Here is a 19291-nt window from a genome sequence, read left to right on the forward strand (position 1 = left end):
TCAACTCAAACCAGACTGGAGACCACGCGATGCGAAACTTTAAGATCACGTGATGATAAAATGTGGTTACCTCACTACATTTAAGAATTAAAAGGGGTGGATCAACTAACCCGACCTTCCTCTACACACATAATCGGTAAGCTACCAAGCCAGTAGGCCTAATCCTCTGCGATCTTCAGACATTTAGTTCCAACAGACCAACACACGTTGTGTTTTATTCTGGAGGTAGAAAAAGCTCGGGCTACAGCAACAAAGCGTAATAGATTTAACCAAACCAATCGGTATTTCTATTTTATTTCTGACAATATAAAATACATTCATCAATAAGATTACAACTGTCAAGCCTAAGTTATGAAAATAGTAAATTGTCTAACACACTAATCTATAACATCGCAGGGTAAAGATGACCAGTCCTCGCATCCGTTGATCGACGTTATGTCGCTGGCTTGCGAAGGTGAGAACTTCCGATGTTTGATGACTGTTGGTAGGAAGCAAAACGAGTTGTGAGATCAATTACAAACAAGTAGAGTTTGCGTTGCCGAACTGAAGCGCCGTGCGCCAGTGGCGATATCCGACAGAGGAGATTCGCTGTTTTGCGTCAAAACACAACTGACACTGGCGATGATACACAATGTTCTAATTACAATTTACCTGCAATAAAGTTTAAAGACTCATAGCAAGATAGACCAAGCCTATACTCAAACACAGAACCCTAAATAAATTATATAAAACTATTATTGTAGGCTTACAACAAGATTTTGTGCAATCACACTGTAACTTTCCGTGAAAAAAATATATAGCATTTTAAGAAAGCTTTTGTGATATTCTTATCAAACTTTAAAAAGCAGTTTCAGTGTAGCCTAGGCTATGCAAGTATGCATATTGCAGAATAGGCCTACTTATACAACACCACATAAATTCACAGCATACAGGCTAGAATAGTAAGTGATATGAAATGACAAAATACACTCATTCATTTTCAGTAAAAAGTACAGTGAGTCAGTGAATCCTCCCTATTCACAACAAATCAAACAATGCGCCAAGTTGACTCGAAGTGGCTCGTAGCCTATTTCAATATTATACAGTGGCTTAATCACAGACTGAACTGCGACATTCTAGGATAGGGTTTCAAAGTAATGGAAATTTCGGTTCCTTTTACTTCTTATTAGCTTCTAGTTCCTGATACTTCTAATTCAACGATAAAGACATCAATGCTGCTGAAGAAGAAGCGCTGCTCCACACTGCACCCAAGTATTGTGCTGGCCACCGCAGGGAACGTCTAGACAGGTGACGATAGTCTCCCTGGTGGAACTTGTATATATTGGAAGTGATATGGTCTCGCTTGGGCTGTATGGGCCTGGTGAATCCTGCAACAACAGAACACGGTTGTAATGTATGTTGAAAACATAATAGATGTCATAATCAGACAGGGTATGTCTTGCGTTTGACTAAACTTTAATTTCATTGAGATTTTTTGTTTAAATGATTGATAGAAACACGATCGATATTTTTTACTGGTCAACGCTGTATGATAACCTCACAAACAAACTGGCATGCAAAAAACGTTCTAAGAAACACCTTAATTTTGTTTGAGACAATTTATTCCCAAACAAACATGGAGAATATTGTACAGTTCAGGTTACTTCCGAACCAGTGTTTTTTTTAAGGCGTTTTGGGGGACCGAAACGGTCCCCCAAATTTCTCCAGCGGTTTCTCAAAATTTGGACTTGCAACCACAGTAGAAAAGTAATGGTTGTTTCTCGCTATGTCTTGTTTAATACGAATATAGCCTACGATCAATAGTTCACGTCCGGAAAAAAGAATAAGTGGAAGTACAACAGGAAGTACAACAGAAGTACAACATTTCATATCACTTACAGTTAGTCAACAGCTGAATCAAAGAGTTATTCTCAAAAGAAGTGCACCTTCGATACTCGTCAATGTTTATTTCTGATTTATGGCGCATAATAATGATCAGTTTTTACGTGTGGAAACATAACAAGCAGAAGGCAACAAGCACACTTTGTTTGATTGTGCAGCAAACTTGTTTGGCGGCCGTGTTGGGCAGGCTGTTTGGTCGTTGTCACAATCATTTAAGCTGTGCCTTGTCGAATAATCCATTTTATGTTGCGTTGATTGTATGTAGTTATGGCTATTTTTTGGCTATTTTTTGGTATTTAAATGAAACACTTGCGGTCTCTTAAAACTACTTAGCGGTCACCCCAACCAAACCTTAAAAAAAAAACTGCTTCCGACAATCATAACATAAAGCTAAAGGGCAATAACGCTTCGCGCCACAATATAACAGATGTATCTATGGAAGGTAGAAATGATAAAACGTGACAGCTGAGACTTGTACGAGGAGATCCGAGATACTTGAAAACAAAAATCCAAAATAAATGCGTCTAAACATTAACAATGATTCACCTTCGGTATCCAAGCCACAAAGCAAGTGGGAACAGCAGACACAGTGGCAGAATTGCGTTGATTCTCCGATAGCCGCATTCCATCGAAGGAGCAACCCTCAAGCTGCAGCTTGCCAATCTGAACACAATCATGCATGACGAAACGTCATAAGCAAACGACAATGCTCAAATTTTAAGTAGAAAGAAGCAATCTACCCTGGCAGTCAGCACAATGCTCATAAGTAGTCACTAGAACCGCGAGCAATTGCGATTGGCAAACCATAACGGCGTAGCCTCCACGCTAGCCATTAAGACCATGCAATCAACTATAGGCTATGTTTCTAGGCTGCCGGAAAATATCCAAAATTTAATAAGGTACCGGTACTTTAAAACACGAAACGTAACGCTTTACAAAATTATTACAACAAGCAAGTCACCTTTACGTTATCTTTAGTAGTGGAAATAGCTCCTTTCCATGAGCATGTTAATTTCAACTCGTCCATAGACACGTGAGAGTCTCGAGCCGTCTTCTGACGAACGGAGTTCAAAAAAGTGTTAGGGTGGAAAAGGTCGGCAAGGTTAAGGTCTTCAGATCCAAGAAGAGCATTCCTTTGAGCTTTCTCCACCCACCCCTAAATCAAGTTTGTAATTTGTTGACGCGAAACTTAAACAGCGAAATATTTAGACAAGCGACAGTTCTTCAAATCAATTTCCACGTGCATTTTACCAATCAAAATATATTAAGTTTTATATAAAAATAATTGAATTAAGTATTGAACCACACTGTTTCATCACGCTAGAAGATTTTAAACATTACATCACCTTCTTAAAATACTTGAATCCGTATTCACTACAACGATGCTTTACATTGTTAAATTAAGCTGTATACCTGAAGAGCCATGGTCTTAGCAACAAGGGCATGTAGATATTGCATAGGGTCGTCTGGACCTTCCCACATACTGTGCCATTGCACCGGTGTTTCTTGCTGCAATATGGAATTGGCGAGTTGATGAACTTCTTTGGTTAGTAGTTGCGTGCCTGGATCCATACAGTTAGTCAGACACTTGTATTTTATATACGATTTGACAGTCAGCCTAAACCATATAAAAGTTGACGATGTGTTTCGAAATACGATGACCAGTTATTTTTCGTCTACCTCGCATGACTTTGCTGAGAGCTGACAGGGTTTGGTGAACTTTCTGCACAAGCCGAATAGCGTTGAACCGTTCCAGCAAGACGAATTGCAAAATAGGCGAGTCGTCAGATACTGAAGGTATTTCCACCTTGCTGTGTATGACGCTACCGCTGCCTTGGTTCAGCCGCTTCCACAGTTGAAGAATCGGCCCAAGCTCCGAGTTCCACGCTTCCCTGCAACAGAAACAACTCAATAAAACACAGTTGTTTGCGATCGATACTAAACATTGAACTGAAGTTTCAATCAGTGGTGACGCTCGGTCTTTTGAATTCAAATTATAATCAAGGCACTAAGATAACGCTTCCGCATTCACCTGTCAAATTTGGCACCAGCTTCAACTGTTCGCATAAGAGTCTTCAGTTGAGAGATGACCCTTACAGAGTTAAATCGCTGTGCGGACCTCTCGATATTGTCAGGCAGCCCAAAGTAAGCCGGGGAGTCGTCTTCAGGCAACTGCTCTATAAGATCCTGGTAGTCCTGCAGAGTTACAGTAACATGTTAAGTCAAACGTTATCTGTTGCTTGGTTATCAAGCACTGGGAATATGAATACATGTTTTCATTCAAGAAAGTCTAAGACACTCGTAGGATGTGGATGGCTGGTTGTCGTTTGTTCTGTCGCCTTTGCTTTGGCAATCATGTCCACCAAATATATTACGCCCTGGGCACAGGTGAGTACTGAGTAATGTGGAAAAAAATCTAGCCCGGTCAGGTGTCAAACTAGGATTGCAATAATATTGGAAACCACTCGTCTACATTTGCCTATTCCAAAGAGTGCTTACTAACAAAACATTCAACTGAAAACGGAGTTTGTGTAAAAATGTTGTTACTTAAATGCCTTATATTTGTAAATACAATAAGAATACAAAGATCTTTGCATAATACAAATAAATCAGTAGTGACATGCTCAGATGAGTTAGCAGCTCGATCCAAATCGCGACCTTAATATTTGTAGAATGAGGAAGAGAGATGTTGGCCACCAGTCTCTTCCCACGGCCACGAGAAGATCCCGATAAAACTCCGGAATCAAAGTATTGCCGCAGATACGAGGATAAGACTCTCATGTCAAAGACATTATCCACTCTCCCGCCGTAAATAGCGTTCTCCATCAAGCCGTGCATGAAATCCCACTGAACATCCTGACCTGCAAATGCAAAATAAGCAATTTTTGTAATCAGAATACCTCAAATATGGCAAGCTTTCGTAAAGCAAGATCTTCATACTTGTACACCACTTATTTAGGTTGATGGCTATTTCTTTTGAGACTTACTGGAACAGAGACGATCGGAAATATCGGCAGCAGCTCGGAGGTCGCCGAAAGAAAACTCGTAAAACTTGGTCCAACCCTGCGGGATGAAGTTGCGGCGTTCCTGCATGACGGCGTGGAACCACGCGAGGGCGAACAGCGCCTGCAGACAAAGGGAAGTTCTATGACATACACCCAGACAGCAAAATCCATCGTGTTTACATTGATTCAACGTCTGCAGACGTTGAATCAATGCAAAAATGCGGACTTTGCTGTCTGGCAACCGAGTGAACACCGCTATGATATCAACTCAGTGAACAAACCAGTTCCTTTTTTACATTGATTCAACGTCAGCACACGTAAAAAGATTGGTTCGTTAGCTGTGAAAAGCAACAGCGAGTGGTGATTAACTGAAAATGGCACAATATATAAAAGAAGTCAGTCTCGAAGTGCTTTAGTTTACTCTCGGCTAAACATCACACCCCAGACAGCAAAATCCGGATTTTTACATTGATTCAACGTCTGCAAACGTTGAATCTATGTAAACATGATGGATTTTGCTATCTGAGACACTTGACTGGTTCGTTCGAGTTGATGAAACCTATGGAAGAAAATTAACCACGATCACGTGACTGACCTGCGACCTTGTGACAGAAGGTTTCGAAACCTTTGTTCCTTTCGAAACAAACTCTGACGTCCAGCTGTCGTACGTGCGGAATAAGTTCTTCTTTATCCCTGGCGGGGCCTAAGGAAAAGAATTTACTGTTTATTCACAAATATGTAAAGCAATAACTTTCAGACATATAGTAATGAATTGAAACTTTTTTAAAGCAATTTCAGTAATCATGATTGATGTTGAAATTTAGTTCAAAAAACCTCTGTAAAAAGTAATATAAAAAACAAGAAGCAGACAACAGGGAAAGTTATACCTCGTATGTCACTTTCAAACTTGATTGCAGCAGAATAGTCGGGAATTTAGGATGAACTTCGGATGTCAACCACAGTCGGAAGTTTTCGTGACTGTTTAATGAATTGAGTTCCTAAATAGTATAAACGTTATGTTTTCAAGAAATGTAGCTGCTGCAAACGCAACGATATGACTGAAATCACGACTTAGCGACGGCGAGGTAATGTGATGAAGATACGCAAAACGTGGCTTGTACCTTTTCGAGCAAAGGCAACCAGGCTGTCACTAAATGTAGATTCTTCAAGCAGAGCCATTGCCCGTTTCTCGAACATTCTCGCACCAATTGCATGGCAACGTCAGCTTGCCCTTGTCCCATCGCAACCTGTGGAATAGAAAAAGTTACTTTTTAATGCACGGTATGAGCCTCAGCACAACTAACTCCCTAAGGTCTGTTACTGTATGGTTACTTTAGCTATACCAGCACACTTTGACGGATACGTGTATTTTGCCACATACTTTTCACAACACCACACAATAATCATCCTACTATGGAATTATCAAGCATTTTCTATTGCAATGTTATTATTACTAAGTGTTTCTTTACAAAAGAACACAAAGCCTCATAAAAAGCCACCTGGTAATAGTTTTCCTCGCCAACAGTTGTACCGGCAAGGTCCTGCAGCTCATGGGAAGGATCGGCGCCTGCAAACATCAACATACAGCATGGATGCTTGGTATGGGCATGCACCTAGAGTGCAAGGTCTTTGAAACAAGACAACGTCACCAGAAAGTTACATTGAAAAAAAAAAACGACATGAAAGCGGAATAATATGATCGAAATGAATTTATTATTTAATTGAACACAAAGAAGTAGCAGAAGATTTAGCTAATAGCGACATCGTTTCTGAGGCGGAATAAGCTGCAATTGCAGCTTGTTTCAAACTTTGCAACAAATTTCGTTTGTTTTAACAAATCAAATACCGGCAGAGAGAACGATGAGGATAGGTTCATTTGCCAACGTGCTTCCAGATTCATACAACCGGCGTAGACTGGTTGTAGGCGGTGAAATCTCACGCAAGCTGAGCGCTCTGGAAGCGAAAAGTACCATAGCGCTCTGAAGACGATCAGGACGCAACGCTTGGACAACCAGCACCTGTTCATTAAAGTTTCAATGCAAATCAAAGTTAGACTGATGGTCGTCATGCCACTCGGCATGCAACAATTCAGCAAGTGCTTCAACTAAACTAGTACATTTCAGCTACTGCCAAGTCAGCAAATGAAAATTACTTACTCAGCTCGGACTTGCTTGATTATCGAGTTAAACTCATTTTGCTGACTTGTGACATGCTAAGCTTGGGCTTGCTCAGTTGTCACTTTCTCAGTTTCCTCATTTGCCAACTTTCAGCCACTTGTTGAAATGTTGCTGGCTCAGTTGTCCCTTGCTCAACTGCCATATGCCCAGTTCACAACTGCTGACGTGTAGGAGACTGATGTGCCATCAAAGAAGAAATTGGCTTCACGTTTATTTGTGGTATTTTACACTTCCGCTTTCAAAAGTAAAAAAGCACAAGCAAAATTTTTCAGATATGACGTAGAAATACGATAACCCTATGTCAACTTTTTCAATCCAGTAACGATTTTATTATCTGTGAAAAATCAACCCTACAATAATTCAGGGTTTGATGTAAATGTAACCTGCTGGAACTGCGATATTTTGGCGGCAATGGCTGGCGGGATCTCTTGCTCACACTGCGAACTTCTGGAGAAGGTCATCCATGCTCCACTGTCATCCAACTTCAAGGTCTGGTAGAGTGATGGGAACGTGGAACGGAGGGAGGACACTGTCCGGGATCTGTGATCGTCGCCAAATATGGAAGAGGTTCATCATGACCGATCAAGATGATGACGTCACATGTGTATTTTAAATACAGTGTTTCCGAAAAAAAAACTTCAAAATATGGCTTCAGGTGAGTAGCGTAAGTGTAAAGTAAAAGAATCAACAAATAAAACATAACGAGTAGGCCATAATATTGTAAAAGCGAATCAATTTTAAACGACATTCAAGTTTGACAGTAAAAAATACATACTTTCTTTGCGCACAATCCTATCAGCACACTGTGCTAGTGATAAGAATTTCAAGGTGAAGAGACTTTCTTTAGTCCAACTTCAAGCAAAAATAACACACTTCACAAGAAACAAAAACAAACCTCTCCGTCTCAATCCATCCGGGTAGGTTTTCCCTTGACTGCTTCTTGCCCTCGTTCTTATCAATCATCGTATCGCTGACAATCATGCCAAGGAAGTATTCCCATTCCTGATTACAAAAGTTAACATGAAAACAAGTCTTCAATCTATGAAAGTGAATCGTCAGCCGTCACTGTGAGATAAGACCGTCAAAAACTTGAAATACCAACTGTAAAAATCGCATCGTTTCTCAAAAGCTTCAATAAATTAAATGCTAGAAAACCTTACTTTTTCTTTGAACACTTCAGGCCGAGTGCCTCGTGCGAGATGAAGAGCGAACATGAGTCTGTCATGCTTGAAGAGCGACCGAACCACGTACTCGTACACCAGCCACTGCACGTTGCTGCTCAGTGACTTGATACGGGCGTCTGTGCTGCTCATATCCTACGATTTAAACGTGAAACAAAATACAGACTTTTGTGCTTTTGGATAAAAAAATACAAAGCCCCAAAAAATACAGACACTAAACTCATGTCAGCAAACGTTTATTAAACTAAACTGTTTCATCTTCAGTGTCACAGACTGAATTATTGGTGTTCCTCATGAGGCATCCACGATGGTCATCATTTGATTTGTAGCACTGACGATTGAAAAAGTTTAGATGTCAAAACCTAATGTTTGTTGTTTGAACCTTGAAGTAAAACAATGTGATCAGTGTAGTGAAGGTTCAAGTTGAATACAGAAACTTATGTTAACTTACCGTTTTTAAAAGCAAAGCTTTTTGAAACAAGCGCAGAAAAGCAGCCAAACTGAACCGGTACATGTTGTTTATCTTGCACAGATCACTGATGACAAAATATATCGTACTGCCGCAATCAGCCAGAGGTAAAAAGGCATCTCGTTCCTGCGAAATAAGATGAGAAACTCATAAAACTAAACAAAGTAGGCTTGGCAATAAGTAGAAAAAACACGAAGTGTATGTTTATTTGATTTGCATGTTTGTGGAAGTAAACTATCTACCATAGCTAAACCGAAGATAAAAGCATAAAACTAAATTATTAAAGTCATTAAGTGTCTTTTTACGCTTTATTTCACAAGCTAAAAGGCACTACAACCCTTCATAAGTTCAGACAACCGCAAAAATTCAAAAGATTCTCCTATCCGATACCTGATCAAGAGAGGCCTCCATCTGCTGAGATTCTTTTAACGATTCTGTTATTGTCAGGCTGCTGGCTTTCGTTTGATTCAGGCTGTCAATCAAGGCTTTGTTTTCGAGGATGTTGCCTTCCGCTTTTGCCAATTGCTAAATAAACCAATCGAAACACAAATACGTGATTAAGTTGCTGAGACAACTGTATTTAGACATGATAACGCCCAAGTTAATACCCCCACCTTCATCAATCACAAACAGAACAAAACATCAGCATTTCTAGCCTTTCAACCTTGAACCATCTATCTATTTATGGCAATACCTCTAGCAAGCTATCTTCAAGCTTGGCAAGTTTAATCTTCAATTCCTCTTCCTCTTTTAAAAGTTGAGTCTTCCGTTGCTCAAGTTCCGGCTTTTCGTTTTGAATCGTCAACGCCAACAACTGCGGTATTGCGTGAATACACAGAATTGTCAAGCGTTTGAAATAACAGAAAAAATACACACCATACGTTTAGAAACACATTGATTGAATACATCAAGTGACATCGTCGAGAAGTAAGAACCTTTGGCCGACGCTCGTATGAACCTAGGTTCGACACCCACCCAGAGCATGTGGTGGTGTATCCTTGCTATAAATTCCACTAAAACCGTATTTTCATATGAAATGTGAACTTGGAGTGTTATAGATTAATGAAATACCTGTCCCTTGAGGCCAGCTCTGGTCGTAGTGAAGTTGACTTCCGATATGATACTGGCCGCGTCAGGCGGTATGTAAGGGTGGGGATTCCTCGTTGTCATGAACAACCGGAAATCTTCGTTGTAATCGACGGTTTTCTCGCCAAGTTGCACAACATACCTCGGTCCTACAGTGCAGTCATTTATTTAACAGACACACGGATTGATCATTTTGGCTTCGAAAAGTCTTAATTCTTTTTATCTAACAAAATTTTGTACAATAACAGAATGTTTTATCCTTAATATGTTGACTGAAATGAAAAAACGTAGCCGGATTAGTTATCCTAGCACTTTTAACAGGAAATATATCTTACCGAGGCTAACGAGGTCTCCTCGCAACAAAGGATAGAGTACAGGTTCAATATGGTCCATTTCCTGGATGACAAGCGTCTTACCAAAACGCACAGCAAGTTCTACTGCTGTGCTGAAGTTAGCATCCTGCAGGAAATATTTACGGTGAGTTACATACAAAATAAACTACAAAAACAATAATACAACTATTTACACGTTATATTACCATCCGTATCAGCACAACAACATTAGAATGGAGTCTTAGTAAAAACTATTATTGCAGTCAGGCCGAAGGTATATAAAATAAGTTGTAGCCCAATAGGAAAGCGATACATAAATGCAGCCAGTGATGCCTATCCCAGACAATAAAATCCGTCACTTTTACAATGATTCAACGTCTGCAGACGTCTGGGAGGTCGGCTCCTGACCTGTTGGTTGACGACTTCCAGTCTTGATTCTTTCAAGTGTTCCTTGAGCCATTCAGTTGCCCGAGATGATGGATCGACCAGGAAAGGTCGAAGGGAACTCTGTGAAAAAAAACAAATGTAAAGTTAAAAACTGTTGTTGCTGTAATAGCGAAAGAAAGACGTTTGCTGGTCAGGTGTCAATCAGTCATAAGATTATAAAAATATAGTATTAGACATAAAACAGGTACGAAATACGAACATTTCTTTACTACGTGCACTGAAACAAATTGCAAACGATTCATTTTGACATGTGTTGAACTTTATCTTTTGAACAAAAAAATTTGAAATAAAACTATACGGTATACGATAACTACCTTATTTAAAACCAAATGTTCAGTTGTATATCAAGCAACAATACTACTATTCTAGAATACGAATTGGCAATATAAATTATGTTGACCTCGCAATGCTACTCTAGCGACAAACTACATTGCTTAGTGAAGTAATTGTTTATGAGAAACATTGTGTAAATAATTCACTATGCTTTATCAACAACATTTTACACAAACAACATAAATTTAACACTTGAAAATAAATTTGAAAAGAATTTCAAAACCATTTGTAGTCTTCTATTATGCTTAAGATGATGTAGGTGAAGATAATGGCAAGCTTTCGATTACAAAAAAATTTAATTGCTCAAGGAATGTATCAAAAGATACTTAACATTTTTTATATGAATTTGCATACCGGAATCCGGGTAGCGTATGTTAAGGTGTTTACAACAAAAATATTTACTGTGCACTACATGACACCTAGATCCGCTATAAATGCCACAAACATTTAGAAGCAGCTTTATTTCATAAATGCATGGCAAGCAGCGACACAGAAGTTACAATGCTCACCTTCATATCACCTAGCTAGTAATGAGAAAGCATGTGGGAATAGAGATTGGTTACATGATTATAACGATATTACGTAGCCAGCGTTAAATGGCTGATCTTAAAACTTCGGCTGACTGGATATACATTTTGATGCGATGAAGCGGAAAGCATAATACTTTGGTCGCACATTGGACTGGTGCTTCATACCTAGTCGACGTATGCAGTTCAACAAAATAGTTTTCGCTGAGCGCCCATCCGGTTAGCATCACTGCACTGGGACGGGTTAATATATAACGCCTAAAAGCTCACGAGAAAATGTATGGAAATGTATTTAATAACAATATACAATTATTGACAACACAAAGTAAGCTTCAATAAATAATGATAAAACAATCTTTCCAGAATTTGGCTACATGTAAAATAACAAATGCTAATTATTATCTACTAACAAAAGAGCAAACCGCGGTGTTGTGGCGTACCTGGAGGATGATTAGAGCGTTTTCCATTGAAAGGTCATCCGATGGCAAACCTTCCGCCTTCCAATGCAACTGCTCGCTTTCCGTGCTCAGAAAGCGACGAAGATCAAAATCTACAAAAGATTATTTGAGCAGGATGAGACACATCCCTGGGGTAATACGACTAATTATTTGAAAGTGATGGGCTACGTTTCTGGGGCAATACGGTTAAGATGAAGACATCTTGACAACTCACGCTGTAGTCCGGTCATCTCCATCCATGCGTTCATTATTTCCATCCTGGTGTCTTCGGGAGCGGATGAGAGATAAGTGATGAACGCAGATGCTAACTGAGCACATGCCGGCAAGCTCTGCAGCTCCACAGTCAGTGATTTCACCTGAAATACAAAGTGTAGACGATCTTCTGAAAGTTTCTTTAAACTTTGTTTGATCATTTTATCCAGGGGTTGACAAATATTTTGCACTATGAGCAGGTTCGATGTAGGTGATATTTGCAAGGACCAGCCATCAAACGATTACAAAATCAATGAAGCAAAAGCGAAGTTACAAACTTCAGTTGCATGCAATCTTAATACAACTCGGTCCAAAAGGTCCACAAAGAGATTGTCTTTTTTTGAAGATCGGTAACAAAAGTGTAGCGGCCTGGTGGTTGCCCATCCCTGATTTCACCAAAAAATTTGCTCTTTTACAAGATATACCTGGTCGTTCCAGCGGAGGTGCTCGCTTCCGAGTTTCCCGACGAGTGTTTCGGCGGCTGTGATGGTTTCGTTTGCCTTGTCGACCTCGATGCGAAGTTGAGCTGCTTCTGTGGTTCGTTTCTCAAACTTGCTACGTAGCTCTGCCACCCTGGCGTCCACCTCGTCCAGCGCCTTGCTCAGCTTCTCGACGCGGGACTCAGCCTTTTCTAAGTTTCTAAACCAAATTGATCAAATGTACGTGGCAGACAGGTTACTTTGTTGAGCCATGGATTAGATCAGGCAAATAATACGTCACTTTATGTCACTGTAACGTTACACAACATCAAGTTGATGCAAGTTACAAAGAAGCAGAAATGCCATTACCATATCATTTATTATACAGTATTATAGAAAAAACAAGATTGTTGTTACATGGAAGTTAGAAAGTATAAGTTGTTAGTTACCACAATAAAATACCTTTTCAGCTTGTTTTGTTCCTTTTCGAGAGGTTCAATCTTTTCCAACACCAAAGAATATTTGACGTTGGCCTTCACCCATTCGGCCAGAGGAGCAGCTGCTGCGCTGGCTCGTTGAGCGGTTTTGGTTTCAAACGAGCGACCGTTCGATTGGAGAAGTTCTTCGACCGAGGAACGGATCTCGACGCTGATTCGCCGAGCGTCAAAGTTGATGATTTCCTCTTTCACGCCTCGCTTTGCCAAAAAACTGTCAAACAAAGCACATGCTGACTTTTTCATAGATGGCGGGGAGCTGATACTCTCAGTGTGGTATTAACCTTGCTAATCAGCGTCTTGCTTAAAGACAGAACGATCTAGCAAAGCATAGCAGTACCCTAATGTTTTACGCTTGGGAGTAACAAACATTCAGACATGTTGGTATAGCCTGTTCTAAAATGTTTGTAACTCCCAAGCGCAAAATAGTTTCAAGTAGGACATGATGCTGTTGTTCTAAATCATAAAAATTCAATCAGGAATCAAATTGATGTTTTTCTATGTCGATAAATATGCTCTACCATGAGTTTAAAAACTATAAATAAAGCAGCAGAAGGAAACATAACCATTGTAGTGTAGTAGCTGTGTCACCTCTTCATGCTGACCCAAGTTGTATCAAAGATCCCCATCAAACGGAGCACTCCTTCTAAGATGTCGCGGATGACATCGGGAGGATTTCTCAGCGCACGGATCTCTGATAGAGTTGTGGGGTTGATGTTCCCGACAGCTTTCTTGGCGGCGGTGATGAGAGGCTGGACCTATAGAGGTATTTTGAAGAAAATTATTTCAAACTCTAGTATTTGATAAGGATAAAATGACAACAAATAAGAAGCCACTTTACTCACTTCTGAAAGTTCGATGTCAATTGCCTTTTTCCTTTTGTCGATGTTTACTCTTTCTTCAGCGGCTTTCTGTTTCAAGCCTTCCATTTCGTTCTTTTGAGTGCTTGCATCCTATAATGTACGCGCGCTTGATTAATCTGAACAGTCACGGAAAAAAAAAACTTCTGTCGTTGTCGGAATAGAGTACCGCAGCACCACAAACAAAACTGAAAATCATCAGCATTTATGCAGTAGGGTGGCTCGTTTTTGAACTTTTTTTTAAATTCTCTCGGGGTAGTGGGGAAATGGTGCCAATGAGTGAGAAAACGCTCATGACAAAATTTGAGATTGGTAACAAATTGTCTTCAGCCTCCTCGTGGGGCCCAAAAATCGAAAAATGGGGTCAAAAACGCAATTTTTTCAAAAATATTTTTATTTTGGGTAGATACAAAATTGTTTAGATATATCTAATTAACCTAAGAAAAAAATTGGAGTTATTTGAACTATTCCTTCAGCTTAATCACAGCTTCTGAAAATTTCCATTTTGCTAAAAATTTTGCATTTCGCAAAAAAAAAACTATAATTTTTTTTTAGGTTAATTAGATATATCTAAACAATATTGCATCTATCCAAACTAAAAATATTTTTGAAAAAAATTGCGTTTTTGACCTTATTTTTCGATTTTTGGGCTCCACGAGGAGGCTGAAGACAATTTGTTACGAATCTCAAATTTTGTCATGATTGTTTTCTCACTCATTGGCACCATTTCTCCACTACCCCGAGAAAATTAAAAAAAAAAGTTCAAAAACGAGCCACCCTTTTATGCACCTTGTCACTCCGACGCTATGATCCTTATGGAACAAAGTTTACTAGAATGATGAACAGATAGGCTACCCAGAGGGTAATGCAAATCGCGCGCCTGCAAAAGCTCCTTAGAGAGGGAAGTTGAAACGAAATCCCAACAAGCTACGTCTTGAACTGCACAATAAAACTAAACCTCTAAAGCTCTCATCTAAAGTGTTGGAAGCATGATCTGTTTAAAAGTGTATCATACAAGACATGAAAGGGTGGCGGTTGTATGGAAGTATCATGTAAAATAAACTGCACTACAATGAATACCTGCATAGCAACGGTTATTTCTTTAAGGGCGTTGTCAGCTTCGGATTGTTTCTGCACGAGCAACGTGCTCTGTTCTGCGGCTTTCTGCTTCAAATTATCGACGAGTGATGTCGCTTCGTTCAATTTTGACAATCCCGCCTGAAATAACACAAGCATGCAGTAACCTTGTCAAAAACTCTTGGCTACAAACAAGTGAAGCAAAACAAGCCAATATGATTTTAAAACAAATAAATAACTTTTCCGTGTGATATAAAGCGCGGTACTTGTAAATGTCCTTGCTTTCTCATCAGGTCGTCCCGTTTGGCCTGGTACACGTTCTGGTAGGTTCTTAGGAAGGTGATGTAGCGACGCGGTGTGGCATCCTGGTGTTTCTGGTTCCCGCACGACTGATGGATCTTGACAAAGTTGTTACAAAGTTGCTTCGAGTTGCTGGCGCTGTCGACTGGAAGCTCGCGACTCAGCAACATCTCAGGAACCTGGAAAGTCATTAAAACGATTTTTTACACTTCAAATGCATATTTATAACGGAAAAAAGTGTAAAATGTTACGTAATTGACATATTTTGTTCACACAGCATCACAAGCATCTTAACGTGCCAGAAGTCTATTACATGAGGGTTGCGATAGTTTAAAAGACTCATCAGCATTATCTACACTACAGAGAAGACGACATGCCTGTCTCATGCTATGCTTGTCCCAGTAATCCATCCATTGCACTTGACACAGCTTGTACAAGGCAGGATTGCTTTCGCAGTTGATGGTGAAGTGCTCGTGGGTGCAATCCATTATCAACGCTAAGTGCAAGTGACTCATCACTTCTGTGTGAACATAGGGTCAATTATGCATTTATTTAAGCTGAAACAACGTTACAACACTGAAATTAAGTCAGGTTGAAGGCAGTATGGTGCTGTTTCGTATATTAAATTATGTACATGAAATTTATCAAGTCAAATTTGGAACTTTGAAGTCGATTCAACATAGACATTGAAAAATACGCGGGCGAGTTGTGTTTTCCTTAATATTACATCGTAGAACCGTAAATCGTAGCTCGAAAACATTAGCATTGCAATCATGCAGATCAAAACAATTAAAAAAAATATGCAACTGCAATGTAACCACTTACTCTTAGCGAAGTACGTGTACAAAGGTCCACGATGGCCAGCATCTGACGCCTCGTCACGGAGAGGAGCCAGCAGAGGTTCTAACTCCTCAGCCGTGTACAATCCTGGAACCTCACCGGCCGATAAGACGCTGTTGATCAGCTCTAAGAAAGCTGGATGGACAAGCTGGAAGTCTTCGAGCAAGAAAACGACCTGCAGAGGTGGATATTATTGAATCAAAAGCAAACTTTCAGAAGTTTTTCAAAATTTTTGTGATTGTTCTAGATTAAATATCGCGATAGAGCAATTTATTTTGTATCGCAAAACATATAGAGCATTATTTTCATCGAGTAGTAACGTAAACCATGAAAGTAAGAAAAGCAAAAAAATAACAAAGTTTTTACAGGTAGAAGTTCCCAACCTGTTCGCCTTCTAAGCCAGCTTGTTGCATCACTGTCTTCAAGTCCTGTCGAAACTGCTTCAAGCCATACGAGCGCGATACTTTCGGAGTAAAGAGCGTCATGCGGTGTTTGTGAGCACACACTGCCACAGCTGTACGACGACCGACTCCTGCTCGTCCTGCCAAAAGTAAATTTCCTCCAGGAGCAGAAAGAGCACGATCGACCCGAGCCATGTACTCCAGGACCTAAAATAAATATAATGATTTTTTTCCAATGAAAAGGTTTTTAAAAGCCTTCAGTAACTTTACCGTCACTGCCGTGGCACAAATGTGCAAAAAAAATATTGAATTCAATGATAAAACCTGTACCTCCTGAAAGACAAGGATATCCATCTCTCTAACTTCCCGACTGTAGGTAGCCACAGCTTTGGTGATAACGTCCTTTAGGTCGGACGCTGACAGATGACCAAGTGTCTTCCCGTGGACCGGCAGAACACCGTCAGCTGAGTGAAACGAAACATCGATATAAATTGTAATGCAACAAACGATTCAAAACATCATACAAAACAAGAGATATTACTGCAACAGAGTGAATTCAGCATTCAACAGGCATGACGATGTATCAATAGCCAGAACAAGCATTTTGTACTGCAAGTACAAGTGGATTTGTACAAACCAGTAGTTTCTTGTCTGGCACCCCACGTCACGTAATATCCTTTGTGCATTCGTTCTGATGAGTTAGTTGACCAATCATGAGCCAATACTGACGACAGCATGACGTCAAACCGGTCTCTGTCCTTGCTTCCGACAATCCGATCTCTGGCAAAAAGTGAGAAAAATGAACGTCATCGCAACGTTTTTATAACGCAAAATCATCACAGCAATAGGGTACCTGAATATCCTGCAAGCCTCGTAGGTCCAGACACAGAGCAAAGCGTCGGCCGATCTACCGTCGCCAACGATGCTCGACTCGTCATATCTTATCATCGACAAGCACCAGCTGGTCAGGTCACGTGGTGTGAAAAGGTAGTGACCGTGGTCGTCACTCAGATATACTTTCCTCACTTGTTCGTATATCTGCGCAAAATCGATCAATTTGTTTGGATTCGGATAAAATAACATACAGAGAAAGTCTTATACACTAATATAAACAACACCAGCACTTGCCTGCACCATCGACGACGCAAGTTGCTGTATCCTGGCCAGCGAACCCCACACAGAGTGTCGTTGCAAGGTCGCTCTATGATGAAGGATAGGAGTCAGGTACGCTGTGTAGATCGCTGATAGTTCGTCGGAATCCGCGTATTCCATGCTCAGAACACGAACACGTGAAGTGAATCTAAAGGCAAACATTGCATAGCGAAATGCACAAAACACTGATAAGTTTAGGTCCATGTAAAATTATGCATGAATCTTTTATATAGTCATATGTAACCTCGGTCACTCATATATCCTCAGTCACCATTTCCGCTTGCAGCAGTTGGCGCATCAACATGGATTAACTGTTTCCATGAGTCGTGATTCCGTGCAAGCTCGCCCAGTATCGCCAAGTTATGTCATACATAGTGAAATTATGTGTGAAATCTTTATTGCTCTGTCTACAAGTCTACTGTGTCCATGCTAACCTGGATGAGAGCTTATGCCTTCCTATCGTGGGGGCAGCATTCATTGAAGCAACAATTTGTATCCCGTCAAGTCCAACCCATTCGTTCTCGTTGTCATAGAATCCATGGTAGGTTAAAAGCTGAAATGTATGGAATTTCAAAGATTGAGCACACGAAAAGTGATCTTGATTCTGATTTTGTACTATCCTTGACGGCTGGAAAAAGTAACTACTTTACAACAGCTGTCATATTATTGCTGTACTGACTTGCTGCAGAAAAGCAAGGGTCTGGCTAGTTCCCCACTTGTCTGGCTTGGGGAGGTTGATGTCTTTCAAGTACAAGACGAGGTGCTCACACTCTCGTGGTCGAAGAGCTCGTCCTGTTCCCCCGGCGCTGAAAGGTTAAAATATTACATAATTTTTGCGTTCTTTGACGCAACATGATGATATAAATACAAGTACGGTATCTTCCCAGACAACAAAATCCGTCCTTTTTACATTGATTCAACGTTTGCAAAAGTTGAATTAATGCAAAAATGGTGGATTTTGCTGTCTCAATTCTTTTTAAGACACTGACCTCCCACCGCTGATGACCATGCAAGCCTGTTGAAGTTTCTGGACAAGATGAGTGGGTGACGTCTGTGCACTGCAGTGTATGGTGGCAACCTAAACGTACAGTAGCGCTAACATATCGGCAGACCGTACAAACAATCAGTAGTATTTACATTGCAGACAATGAATCAATAAGGTAAAAAAACTGCTATGCAGCCTTGGAAAGTATTGGAAATTGGAAGTTTAACTCTTTCTCCTGTGACAGTTCTCACGAGCCGGATTTTATCACTGTTTATTAATACAGTCGTAAAAATCAGTTTTACAAGAACTCTTAAAAGTCACTAACGGTGTACTTTAGTGCTAAATAATGTTTGAAAGTTAAATTACTTTTTGAAAAGAACATGTGAAATACAAAGGAAGCACAAAAACGCAACCAAAGCTTTATGATACAACAAACCGTGCAATACCTGAGTGGAACGAAGCTTGTCAAAGCAGTGATGCAACAGCATGCTCTTCCCGCATCCGTCCGGGCCCACAACCACAAATGGATGGCGGTTACCTGGTTTGAGCCATCCAAGGACGTGATCAATGCATCGTTGCATCTCCACTGTCTCTATCTATAAGGGCCAAGTAGTA

The 19291-nt window shown here is 40.2% G+C and overlaps 1 protein-coding gene across 1 annotated transcript in view; it reads right to left on the reverse strand.

The window, feature by feature from the left end:
- Positions 1-278: 278 nt before the first annotated feature.
- LOC145779928 (cytoplasmic dynein 2 heavy chain 1-like) overlaps positions 279-19291 on the reverse strand; it is a 40167-nt gene continuing 21154 nt past the window's right edge. Inside the window, exons 42-83 of the mRNA XM_082591610.1 lie at positions 19123-19272; positions 18681-18769; positions 18371-18497; positions 18126-18244; positions 17668-17839; positions 17393-17577; positions 17177-17319; positions 16870-17003; positions 16522-16746; positions 16124-16313; positions 15676-15818; positions 15265-15477; positions 15002-15139; positions 13907-14014; positions 13653-13819; positions 13030-13275; positions 12574-12787; positions 12111-12252; positions 11879-11988; positions 11421-11435; positions 10540-10638; positions 10135-10258; positions 9785-9948; positions 9408-9527; positions 9104-9238; positions 8696-8839; positions 8224-8379; positions 7959-8065; positions 7447-7603; positions 6733-6904; positions 6386-6453; positions 6008-6133; positions 5774-5884; positions 5482-5589; positions 4869-5007; positions 4540-4742; positions 3914-4077; positions 3562-3773; positions 3295-3443; positions 2843-3037; positions 2428-2544; positions 279-1367 (exon numbers count right to left, since the gene is read on the reverse strand). Of these exons, the coding sequence (XP_082447736.1) occupies positions 1209-1367; positions 2428-2544; positions 2843-3037; positions 3295-3443; positions 3562-3773; positions 3914-4077; positions 4540-4742; positions 4869-5007; positions 5482-5589; positions 5774-5884; positions 6008-6133; positions 6386-6453; positions 6733-6904; positions 7447-7603; positions 7959-8065; positions 8224-8379; positions 8696-8839; positions 9104-9238; positions 9408-9527; positions 9785-9948; positions 10135-10258; positions 10540-10638; positions 11421-11435; positions 11879-11988; positions 12111-12252; positions 12574-12787; positions 13030-13275; positions 13653-13819; positions 13907-14014; positions 15002-15139; positions 15265-15477; positions 15676-15818; positions 16124-16313; positions 16522-16746; positions 16870-17003; positions 17177-17319; positions 17393-17577; positions 17668-17839; positions 18126-18244; positions 18371-18497; positions 18681-18769; positions 19123-19272 (6159 nt within the window). The 3' untranslated portion in view covers positions 279-1208. The remainder of the gene's footprint in view (positions 1368-2427; positions 2545-2842; positions 3038-3294; positions 3444-3561; positions 3774-3913; positions 4078-4539; positions 4743-4868; positions 5008-5481; positions 5590-5773; positions 5885-6007; positions 6134-6385; positions 6454-6732; positions 6905-7446; positions 7604-7958; positions 8066-8223; positions 8380-8695; positions 8840-9103; positions 9239-9407; positions 9528-9784; positions 9949-10134; positions 10259-10539; positions 10639-11420; positions 11436-11878; positions 11989-12110; positions 12253-12573; positions 12788-13029; positions 13276-13652; positions 13820-13906; positions 14015-15001; positions 15140-15264; positions 15478-15675; positions 15819-16123; positions 16314-16521; positions 16747-16869; positions 17004-17176; positions 17320-17392; positions 17578-17667; positions 17840-18125; positions 18245-18370; positions 18498-18680; positions 18770-19122; positions 19273-19291) is intronic.

Source organism: Aplidium turbinatum, chromosome 11 (genome assembly GCF_918807975.1).
Source record: "Aplidium turbinatum chromosome 11, kaAplTurb1.1, whole genome shotgun sequence".
In the NCBI taxonomy this organism is placed as follows: Eukaryota; Metazoa; Chordata; class Ascidiacea; order Aplousobranchia; family Polyclinidae; genus Aplidium; species Aplidium turbinatum.